The sequence below is a fragment of the Scaptodrosophila lebanonensis genome, unplaced genomic scaffold (genome assembly GCF_003285725.1).
Source record: "Scaptodrosophila lebanonensis strain 11010-0011.00,11010-0021.00 unplaced genomic scaffold, SlebRS2 tig00000165-arrow-arrow-pilon, whole genome shotgun sequence".
NCBI lineage: Eukaryota > Metazoa > Arthropoda > Insecta > Diptera > Drosophilidae > Scaptodrosophila > Scaptodrosophila lebanonensis.
The window spans coordinates 306222-318577 of record NW_022060599.1 but is presented as its reverse complement, the minus strand read 5'-3'; the positions used below and the strand labels follow the sequence as shown (position 1 = coordinate 318577).

General features: G+C 37.7%; 1 protein-coding gene across 1 annotated transcript; it reads right to left on the bottom strand.

Moving 5' to 3' along the window:
• Positions 1-384: 384 nt before the first annotated feature.
• On the bottom strand, positions 385-2052 carry LOC115629818. Its single transcript, XM_030526389.1, has 3 exons — positions 1884-2052; positions 1533-1805; positions 385-1460 (listed from the first exon to the last, which is right to left on the bottom strand). The coding sequence occupies exons 1-3, from the start codon at positions 1944-1946 to the stop codon at positions 1365-1367; spliced, it is 432 nt and encodes a 143-aa protein (XP_030382249.1). The 5' UTR covers positions 1947-2052; the 3' UTR covers positions 385-1364.
• Positions 2053-12356: the final 10304 nt, after the last annotated feature.

Below are 12356 nucleotides of genomic sequence, written 5' to 3'. Positions count from 1 at the left end.
TTTCCGATATTCGCAAATAAATCAGCAATCCATGCAACGCCTTTGACTGGAAACAGTGCCGAATATATTTCTATATGAATAATTGTTATGCTAATAAGTTTGAGTCTAAATGTCTTTGCCTCTCAACGGCAGCTGACACCCAGCACTCAAATGAATCATTACAGCATGACAATATCGATTCATTTCGAGTATTTTTGTGTGAGTCACCAACTGACCCTCACCTGAACATTCATTTGGGTTCGGAGATCTTTAAATATGTAGGTAAAATATTGAAATGAGAAAAAACCTGCTGTCTGATAAACCATGATAAACAAATGAATATTTCTTAACTTGTTTGAAGGTTAATCAATCGAATTACATTTGTTTATATTAATAGTACCTATATGTTATTTGATTTTTTTATTTTACAAAATTTCTTACTATAGTAGATCTTTTATCAAAAACATACAAATACTTAGCGTAAATATTTTATATAATATGTTGTTGCTTACATTCTAACTGGTTAGCGATTCTTCTGTCTAGTTATTATATCTTTGGTTCTAATTAAGCAAATTAAAAAAAAAAAGATTTGTTTTAAAATCTAGAAAAACTCTTCAGCTCTGCAACTTGACAAACATACAATTTTATGATCGAAGTTGAATTGAATCGTGCCAATTATAAATCACTTCGGTTGGCTTTTTCATATGCATATATATCGCTATTAAGGTGCATAACTTTTATTAAATTTAAAGCTATAGTTGTTACCTAACAGCATTTGAGAAATGGACAAGGCAGATAAGTTCTTAGCTAGACCAGGAAGTCCAAAGCTATTGTCTGACTGGCAAATAGTTTGAGCATAAATTTATTGCGTACTCCAATGCGAAGCAAAAAGGTTTCCATTTAAAAACCAAAACTGTTTTTTGGGACCGTTCTCATTAAATGACTGTAAAATTTGACAAATTTTTTGATTGTATGAAAGTCAGCTGCTTAGTTAGCTCTGTTTCGTCAGCCCTTTATCAGCGATATAATACTACATGACTTCCTATTTGTAAGTCCTAACATCGTATGTTTGAATTATTGACATAGTTTTCTATTACTCGTCGAACAGATAGCACCAAACACACAAAATTGGTAGATAAGTGCGAGATGAACGAACTAGTACCATCATGCATCCGGATTATATCAACATCTCTGTTGAATGAATGAATCACTCAATCTTTTGTGCTTACACATTCTAACGATATTTGGTTTGCTCGATTATGTTGTGTATTGTATGTACGAGTATGTACGTCTGAGCGGGCAGACTTGATTGCAGACTTGAGAGTATTTTGAACGAATCCAACGTTCATCCAGGCTTTTTACAGTCTCCATGAACTGCCAGATTTCTAGATCGTTTGTGTGGCCATATCGCGTAGCCGACTGCGTCTATAGCAGTCGTACGTCTCCAGGCCGTTGATAGTGAAAGCAGTGAGACCGAAAAACTAAAAAGAGAAACAGACATACAGTTGGTGGCAACAGATAACCTTAATATGCCATAATTACAGCCAACTTACCGCCGCGGTTGTATAGCTGGCAATATCCAATGATAACACCAGTCCGGAGACAATAAAGTAGGCAACCGTTAGGGTAGCGTGCACGTAGAGCGAGAGTCGAGCAATGTTCGCATGGGGGAACTTGCTCTGCCAGAGGCGCAGGTACTGGAATAGGAGCAGCGTCAAGGTGGCCATAAATGCGGCCACCGATATTACCAGATAGGAGCTGCCACGAAAATTGCTAAGATGCACCGAGCTGCACAGAACGCAGAGGGAGCCCACAATGTAGCAGAACTAGAAGGTGCCAAGAAATCCAGCTGAGGCTATTGACCAACCGGATATACATAAATGTGGACGGCCACCAAAACTTACCAAGCAGGCCAGCTTGCTGAGTCCCCACTTGCTGCGCAGGTATTTGCGATCGTAGTCGTGCATGGTGTCTGATGAGTAGTGCCACTTTTTCTTCTGGCCTTAACATTAACATTAACAAAAAAAAAAAAGAAGCGATGCGTCCGACGCGATCTCCGCCGTTTCTTAGTTACTCATATTAACTGAACACGACCGCTCAAACGTTTACAAACACACAGCGCCACAGACTGACGACGTGCTTGAATCGAAAGCGAATGCTTAGAATATTCCCAGTGGGCTGCGTATGTTTGCGATATGCGAGAGCGACGCGTCATTCGGACGCTCGGCCGCTCATAAATGTGGGCCATAGAGATGTGCGAACTAGTTCACAAATTCAAGCCATTCATTCGCCGTAATTACATGAACTTGCATATTTTTCATCACCAATTTATTGTATTCCATATATTTTCAAAAGATTTTATGCAATTGTTCACAAACTAACTAAACACATGGTCACTATATTTGCAATTATATGAAAACATTCGAGTACTCATTTATATTGGTTTTACCTAAATTATTTATAATGAATTTTACTTGCAAAAAAATGAACTACTATAAAAGGTATGGGGTGTTACAATAGGTAATGCTCTATTTTGCAAATCAGCTAGAAATTCAGATACATAAGTACTTTGCAAAGCATGTTCGTTACTCTTTTATCATACAAAATAATGTATAAGATTCGATTCTAAAATCGAAAACATATAAGACGAAATGTTTTAGGAGCGATCGACTGAGACGTTAAATCTGTGAATTGAACGATATGTGAACCTTAGGTATTACAAATGATTTCAAGTGCTATCTTTTTACACACAAATAAAATATAATTAAATTATGTAAAGGTGATGGAACGATTTCGTTTAACTACGTAGTAGTTGCTAAAATGAACCCGTCCATTTATTTGTGTTTACTTACATTTCCCATTTCGTTTCATACTTAACTTTAGAATAGTTTGTAATCAACCATTATTTACAAAAAAAATCAAATTATTTGGCTACTCTAGCTACAGAAATTTGATCGTAACGAAGTTATGTAACCATTAATTTGAGAAGGAACTGACACATCACTGCAGTCGCGCTATTTCTTTCTGATAAATATGAGCGTCACATGCGGGCACATCACCGTCGCGACGTCCATATTGCGCACTCTTTCATGTTCTCTCTCTTTCTTTCTCTGTCTCTCTTTCCCCTCTCTGGCTGTGCGCCGGCTCTCATTTCTCTCTGGCTGCCATATTATCAGCAACGAGGCCGAGCAGCGACGTCCGCGTCAGCTGAGTTCGCACTTATCAGAGTGCTAAGTGGTTCTCCAATCATTTATTGTGCCATTCCACCAGTGGACAGCAGCAGGGCTGGGGGAGGGGGAAAACGAATAGTTTCTGGCAGAGAGTATGTTAATGCGAGTGTGTGATGTAATTTTTATTACAAAAGTATGCATTCGTATTTATTTGTTATCATACATTCATACTTGGACATGCACTGCTCTCTGCTGCTGCTGCTGCTGCTGTCGTTCTTGTTGTTGTTGTTGTCGGTGCTGTGATTCATGCCGCTGAAAGGGGCAGCAGCCAACAAAGCAACAACAACAAGAGCAACAGCAACAAACTCGTATACCGCACAACACGCAAGCCACTGACCCACCAACGATCCAACCGCGAAAATTTCACTTATTTTAATTGATTCATAGCATTGGTGCTCCAGCAACGGCATTGCGATGTGCACAGTGATGGGCCAGGGGGTGTTAAGTGGCGGGAGGGGGGTGGTGTTGGTGTTTTCAAATTGTTTAAAATACTGCGTGCCTCTCTCGAAAACAAAACGCTTGGAGCAGTGCCGGTGCGGCATGGCGTATCGTGCGTTCAAGGTTGTGGGGGCTGGTTGGTGAGGCTGCCAGTAAATGGGAGCGGAAACTCTTGGCATAACAAGATTTGAGTGCGATGGGGCTGCAGCATCGAATGCCTTCGGCAACGGGTGCTCAAAAACAGGAAACAAATAGCCAGCTATCAGGCAGCAGGCAGCAGGCAGCAAGCACCAACAGTCAGAGCAGAAAGAGGCGAACAGGTTGATTTGCTTAATTATAATAACAATTTCGAATAACAAACTCGGCTAGAGTGCGCGTGAATTTCATCTAAACGGAATTGTTCTCACATATATAAATATTTGTATACATTGTTTATGTATCATATAATATATATAGTATATAGCATATATATCGAGAATTTGCTTGCATGTCTGCCCATCTGGGCCAGAATGTTGCAATTCTTGTCCAGTTCTAAGCCTTGGCACTATGTTAGCTCTAAGCTTTAAATCACTCGGCAACAAGACTAATAATTAACGATTCTTTAGCACATTCGTGTTTCAAATGGATCTGACGTTTGTCTCTCGAAAGTATCTCACCATCCAGTATTTGTATTCTATTACTTTTATGATCAGTAAAAAAATACATGCTTTTTATCTTTTAATTTCCATTGCGTTAACTGCTTATGTTCATCTTGTTATAAGTTCTCAATAATCACCAGATAATATATCAGGAGGTAAAGAAGATTAATTTTTAAGATGGACTCTAAGTTCATATACAAGGAGTTCAATATATTTCTATATCTATAAAAAATATATATGATTTTTATCTTTTGATTTCCATTATGTTCATCTCCTTATAACTTAAAAGTTCTCAGTAATCACCAGACAATACATCAGGAGGTAAAGAAAATTAGTTATTAAGATGGACTCTCAATTCATATACTAGGAGGTCTATATTTGTTGTTAGACATCACCTAAACATTTGAGTAGAGATACGATTTGATCATCCAATGCATCATTCTAAGAAAGTTATAATTTCAATGGTTATGTTGTTTTCATCTAAACCATCATTCAAGGTTATCTATAGTCATCGTACCTTCTTTTTGTTTACATTTTTCCCATGCTATCTGTACATTTTATTTGATATACTTGTATATATATTTTTTTGATCAGCATTAAAATAGAGCCCACCACAATTTATATTTTCTTTACTTCTAATCGTAGCGCGTAGCTAATTGTCCAGTTCCGCCAGTAACTCATACAGCACATTTATTTGGAAAAACGTCATCCATAATATGCAAAATGCTAATAAAAGTGCCAGATTTAGCATTGAGGTTTATTTGCATATTTTGCATAAATATAATCGCGGCTTGTGCACAGTTTTAAAGCACTCGAAACTTAACCGCAATTCCAAATGCCATACCCTAAACATATGGACACTGGAGAAAAAAAGTAGAACGCCATATTCCAATGATTAATTATATTGAAACACAGTCATCAGCTGCTCCTGGAATATTTAAAAGTACTACATATACTATACTATATATATTAAGAATGAATTTGTGAATCTATGAATTTATGGATTTATCTCAGAACGGAATTTGAAAAGAAGCAGAAATATGAAGGAAGTGCATCTGAAAAGTTTTTAATTCAATTAAACTAATAAGAACCATCACAAAATATATCTTATTATATCCGAATTTGCTTAATGAGATTTTAAAAAATAGCGTCACAGCCAGGATGAACTTTGTTCTTCAAGCAAGAAAAAGTGAAATAAATAAAAATCTTGGAGAGGCAAACTACTTCCATAATAAATATGAAATTACAGAAATATCCTTAAACTTAAACCAATTTCTTATCTGAAAGCCAGGTGTAGTAACTTGTGAGTTTAGGGTACATGTTAGTCATCGACAGACAGCTTAAACGAAGTCCAGTTTAAACATAGCTTTTTAGAATGTTTAATTATGTAATAAAGAAACGCTTGTTACCCTTTAATTATGATTATGAAGAAAAGTTCCTAATACCACCAGTAAAACTATAATAAGTTTGCTAATAATGTTAGCTAAGGTTTAAGATATTCGGGGCATAGCTGTCCACATAAAATAAAAAATAAAAATATTAGAAGAGACATTTTATTTCGGGCTTAAGATCTTTTTAAAATCAAGATTTCAAACATCTTCTTAAATAAGTCTGCTACTAACAGTTTCGAGCCAATTAAAACACACCTGTACAAGTATTTTGTGTATTTTTTTGTCTGAGTGTACACAGTATTAGCTGCTAGCAGATTAAATTGCACCGACTCTCACGCATGGACCATAAGCTAAAGTATTCGCTTTAGCCATTGCATTAGGTTACAAAGAGTTGAACTTGCCAAAAATGCCAACACTGCACACGTGCAGCGCTCGCCCTAAGAGGGGGAGTGGCCGAAGGGGATGCAGGGCGTAATGGGGGTATGTTGCACTTTTAAACCAACTAAAATTGCTTTTAATGATTTATGCACATGGCTGGTCTAAAATGCACATGGCACGTGCTGCTCAGATTCGTTCGGCTGCTTCCATCACTCATACGCAACGTGGGCAAGCCACTGCTGCTAATTCATTTAATGCTGCCTTTATACTCGCACGCTCGCATTTCCGAGCCCGGCCCACCACGGTTGTGTTCACGGCCATGTTCGTATCCATGTTCGTATCCATGTTCATGTCCATATTCATGTTCATGTCCCACTTTGTGGTAATAGAGTGTGCTTCGCCTTTCGTCAGACGCGTCGTATACGCAATGCAATGGCCGCGGACTCTGCTTTCAGTTCGCTCTTATGGCTGCTACCGATGTTGTGTGCTGCATGTTTTGCGCGTGCCTCCAGCGCCCTTTGCCTTTCTATGACCCCTTGGCGGCTTAAAGCTTCAACGCTTCTGGAAAATGCCGCTGAAGGCTGCAAAAAGCGGAGTCGTGAGCCAGCAGTTACAATACGAATTCTAAGCCTAAGTCGGAGCCCACTGCTCTTAATGGACAACACGGACGGACACAGTGCTTACGAAGATGTTAATTTTCGGATATGTGGAATTAATGGCATCACTAATTGGTAGCAAATAAATTCTAATTGCGTATTGATTTGGAAAATATTATAAATAATATAGCTATATTTGTGTTTCAACCTATCCTTTAGTTTAGTTTGTTTTTAGTCATAATGAACAAATTTTATGGGTTGAGAACAATGTTTATGAATGACCAAACGCTGAAAAGGAATCGAATCAGTACTCAAAAAATTAATTCTTAAAAACTTAGGTCATACTGTTGTGTTATAGTTTAAGCTGCAGGCCGATTTGCAACATAATATTAATAAAAAAAAAGGCAATTGGTTGCATAGCCAGACCAAATGCAGAAAAAAATAAAATAAAAAGTTATCAAACAATAGTTTTGGTTTTATTTTCGTTTTTTGGATATATTTAGCCGTCATTAGAAAAACCAAGCTGGATTTTCCAACTACCTCTTGCATAGTGTTGATTTTTGTGTAGGAGTATCGACTTGAAATGACTTTTATCTTTAAAAAAAAACTGCTTTTTAAAGCAATTGAAATATCTGTAGGCATCAATAGTTTTATTCAACGCCTGAAAATTGAATGCTCAGGTATCCTATTTTAATGGCCTGTTTTCACAACCATATTAGGATCATTGCAAATATAATAAATAGGAGTAGAAAGAAAAGAATTAAATTATAAATTAATATCAAAACATTGCCAAAGTTGCTTACTTGTTCGAATTGTTCCTACACACGTATAATTCATTCCCATTAGAACCTTAAGCTATCCATTTTTCTTTGGCTAATCTACCGTTTTGAGTCCACTGTGGTTGCCCAAAAAAAACTTTCCATTGAATCTGAATCCGTGCAACATCGCTCAGAGTCTGGCAAAAGCTTCAACTGTGCTTGAATTACGTTCCACTTGGTCGGCTCTTAGGCAGCGAGTCGGACTTGGAACGCAGCCCATGGTCGTGGCAAATAGACGTTTGTGTACTTGGTGTTTTTCGAGTCCTGTGTGCATTCCGTGTACTCGTACTTTGGCTGCGGCTTTAAATTGAGTGTCCGCCCCGTGTTGTGGTTGCCGCTGCTAGCCATCCGGTTAATTTATGCTAATGAATTGCTTTCATTTTACTCGATTACATATTCTTTGGCGCATCAGTCACTCAGTCTGTGAGTCAGTGAGTCAGTCGAGCAATAATTCAATGAATGTACTTCAGAGCACTGGTTTGTTCTGCACGGCCGACGTCTAAAGCCTGACGTTGGATTTCATTAGTATCGAAATGAAATTTGCAACATTCGAATGTATCCGAAGCATCTTGAATCAATTTTCAGACAACGCTGTTGCATGCAAATGCGACCGCACCGTTTGTGCACTTCAAAGCGATTTCTTGGGCGTCTGTGATTCGTTCGCTGCCATTCCGCAGTTCTGCCATTCTGCCATTCTACCATTTTGTCATTTAAGCTGCGCATTTTGAAAAGTTTTCTGCTGTTTTGCGCATTCCCGTCCATACGAAGTTGAAACTGCCCCCCCTCCAGGTTTGTCTATTGCTTTCGAATTTATCAAATACGCAATTGCAGTCACGCAGCCATCGACAAACTCCCTGGATTCACATTTCGCACCCTTGCTATTTCACAAAGCATGTGTGAATCGAATAATGTTGCGCACTAAAGCTTAAAAAAAAATATATATATATACATACATAGAACAAAAATAACAGTCATCATAAATTTCCCACAAAGTAAATGAAATAATTATTATCTTCCTTTGATTTGCATTTTGTGTTTGGCGATATCAGAAGTGGCTCGCACTTCAAACATTTTCCATGTGGCATTTCTCAAATTGGAGAGAGATGGGAGAAACCACCCATCACCTAAGTCAGCCAATTCCTGCACAGAACCCTCACTAAAGAAGTCCTTTTAGTAAACGGACTAGTGCCTGACCCATTTCAACGATCTATAATTTGTTGGATTTGTTTCCATCTGGATTTATTTCCTCATACTTTTTACCTCCAAAACGAATTGACTGATTTCGATTAATTTTAATTTTTAATTTTGCCTTAGAAAAGTGATTAATTATCGAATTTCATTTATCATAATGCCAACCAGATAATCTAATCTCCACAACGAACCCTTGACGCACTAAAACTTCGGAATATGTCGAACTAATCCAGTGCAGATGCTTTGCAAACAGAAGAACACACTCGTCCAACAAATTTGTACCTTTGCAATATAATATTTACGATACGTTAACGAAGGCATTTGGCAATATAAATCTTTTTCTCGATACGTCCAGTGGAACTGGGCAGATATTCGTCATAATTTTCTCCACTGTTGATGCGAGATCAGAAATTGCTGTAGCAGTTGGTAAAAGGAATCCAGACGGCTTATTGCCATTAAATTTTCAAACGACTGAAATACTGACTGCAACATCTCGAAAAACTCAGCAATGGCCAAAGTTTTAGTGGCAAATAAAAATAACCATATGGAATGAATGCTCAATGCCACAAAGGCGCTTTGAATGCACTCAAAAAGGTAATAAGTTAAAACCATATTTATCGATTCTGAGGCGGTTCGCCGGGTTATAACTAACACAACATATTGGAAGAAACAACAGCATAATAATTAATAAAGCCCAACACTACACACATAAATTAAGGCAAATATTCTACTCCACCATCTCCAACATAAACCCCTTAAATTCATAATATCTTACCGAATTAAAACTACCAAAAATCAGCTAAGAAATGCACAGCGAAAATTTATGAAAATCTGTAAAAGTTGCAGAAGAAAAAGTTTGCTTTAAAAGAAAAATACAAATAATTCATGGTTTAGAATTGAGGAATAATTCATTTATGTACAAGTATACATACACATATGTATAAATAAATCTTGTTTCAATTATCTGATAAAAATTTACGTGAAGTTTGATTTTGAAAAGATGTGTATTGCACGAAAATAAAATATAACTCCGATACAAGCATATTTAAACAAATTTCATGTTTTTTATTTAAACAAATAAAGAGAAGCTTGATGGCCTTTTAATTATTATAATTTAGATATTTTTATAGACAATTGTTTTTTTTTTTTTTTTTTTTTGAAGCGTATGGAATATTTGTTGTAGCCAATCATTTGATGGGCGACCTTGTGCTTTCTTAATGTAAGCCACACACACACACACACACACACATACGAAATGTAACAGACCTCCCTTCCAATCACGTGTCAATTGGAGTTCATGGGGGAGGCTGCTGTTTTATAAACCGATGCAACTGATTTCTTTGGCACAGTCGTCGCTTCGTCAGCGACATTCTTCATCATCATTTGATTTGCGCTCAATCGCAAGGGCAATTGCTGGGGAAGCTTCTGCTAAATGAACTCAATGAATAATGCAGCAGGCAACACGCACTCAGCCACATCCCACACAACCCACACTCCCTCCAGACTCGCCCCACCCCACCCCGCCGGACTCCCCCACTACTTCACTTTCAGAGGCAACGAAGCTTGTCGGTTCTCGGTTGTCGGTTTGCCTTTTGAAGACTTGGCCGCCAATGGAATTACGCAATTTATGAAATTACAAGGCCAAAGTGACTTTAACAACAATTTCTGTTAGCTTGCCAATGCAATTTTAAAGTAACTTACACAAGCACACACACACAAACACATGTACATACCAGAGCTGACATAATATTGTTGACGACAACGTTGATTGTTGTTGCTGTTAATGCTGATGGCGACAGTGATGAGTCGCAGCTTAATCCACACACTCGTATATACTATATACCTATACTTATATACATATGTACATATATGTGTCGTCGGTCCCTTGCCAACATAATAATCAAATTAACAGTTATGCAAACTACAACGCACAAGAAAGACGATGCATCGCCAGCGAGTGAGACTTCGATTTCGTCTTGTGCCTGAAATCATCTTTCCTGCTGAGATAGAAAAGAATATGAGAGAACTTATATTATATATAAGTATGTATAATAAGTAGCGCCGCTTGCATGTAATTTAAATATTTATCGACATAATAGGTATTGCGTTTGGGTAATTTTCAGTTTAAACGGTGAATTGGAATAATACTTAAATGAGATGTGGAATAGCCTCATTAAGGGCGGCCGAAATGTTTCTAGGGAAGTCTTTAATCCTTATTTAAGATCTGTGATAGGTAGGACAGTTATTAAATTTTATGAGGATCTTGACATTGTGTGCATACCCAGGATCAAACACATGTTATGGGATTCCTGCTAGCTCATTAAGCTCATTGAGCCATGCCAAGACCATACTAAAATTTATTTATTTTTTTTCAACAAAGTCTCCTTTGTAGTCTGCAATGATCCCACTACTTCAACCTCTCCAAAAAGTCCACGTTTTAATTCTAAAATGTTAAATGATAAAATAAGATTTTCCATATATAGCATGCATCTCGTTTTCGTAGGCGTATTGCCCTTTAAAAACAAATATCTTCTGACATTGCTCAACTCCATTTTTTCTAAAGAACTAATATCGAACGATAACTGTATTATTGATAAAGATCTCTGGTCATAAATAATACCAAGGTTTGGTTGATAGAGGAGGTCGTCTGGATGGCCTCTTATAAGAAATACTTTTCATATACCAATAGATTTACCAATAGATGTCTATATTAGTGAGGAATTAAGTTATTATTCTGAAAAGTGAGGCTTTATTTCAGCTCAAAATGTAATAAGTTCTTAAAAACGAACCAAAAAACTTGCTTGCTTTTTGAAAACTTCGCTCGATGTAAACTCTTTCCCTTTAATGCCCTTTAATGTCGAGCAAGAAAGTGGCTGAGGCCACACAATGATGATTTTTAATGATGATTTATGATGCGAATCGAGTAAGAACGGGGCAGTACCCTGTTAGCTACTTTGATGCTAAGTACATCATATAAATGGCCTATTTTGTATGTCAACAAAGTGTCGCATAAAGATTAAATATTTGTGTCTTACTTTCCGCACACTAAGTAACATGGCAATATAGTTGTTAAGGCGTTGGCTACGATCGTAAATGTTTTCAGTTGCAGCACAGAGAGCTCGGAATTGAAGTGGCAGGCCCTGGATGCAACACACGTGACGTTGCATGCAATGAGGCACTCAAGGCAGATGCATCGGCAGTAAAACTTCATGGCCTGGAATTGAAGTTTGTGGCTGGCTATATTGGCAATGCTGCACGCAACAGAGAAGCAACAGAGAAGCTACAGAGAAGCAACAACGAAGCAAATCTGAAGTGTGCATTAAAAGCGAATAAAAACACATCGAATGGCACAAAGTTGCGTGTGGCATGCAACGCATGAAATTTACTCGTTTGTTGCATACTCTCTGGCGCAAAGCTCACAAAGCATACGAGCATGTGTGTAAGCGAGTGTGTGTGCGTGTGCGTGTGTGTAGGTAAACGATACTGCTGCCATTATTCATGGACACGTGCTGTCGATTTTCATTGCAGTTTTGGGCAAAGAGCCTTTCGTCATAATCATAAAAGAGGCTGCTTAGCACTCAGTAGTTCTGTGCATTGTCTGGGCAATTGCTTGCCAGTAAGTTTTTTCTTTCTTTCGCCCACCTTCGCTCCACTCCTTAATTCTCTTTATGGCCACAAACACACACATTAAGCAAAA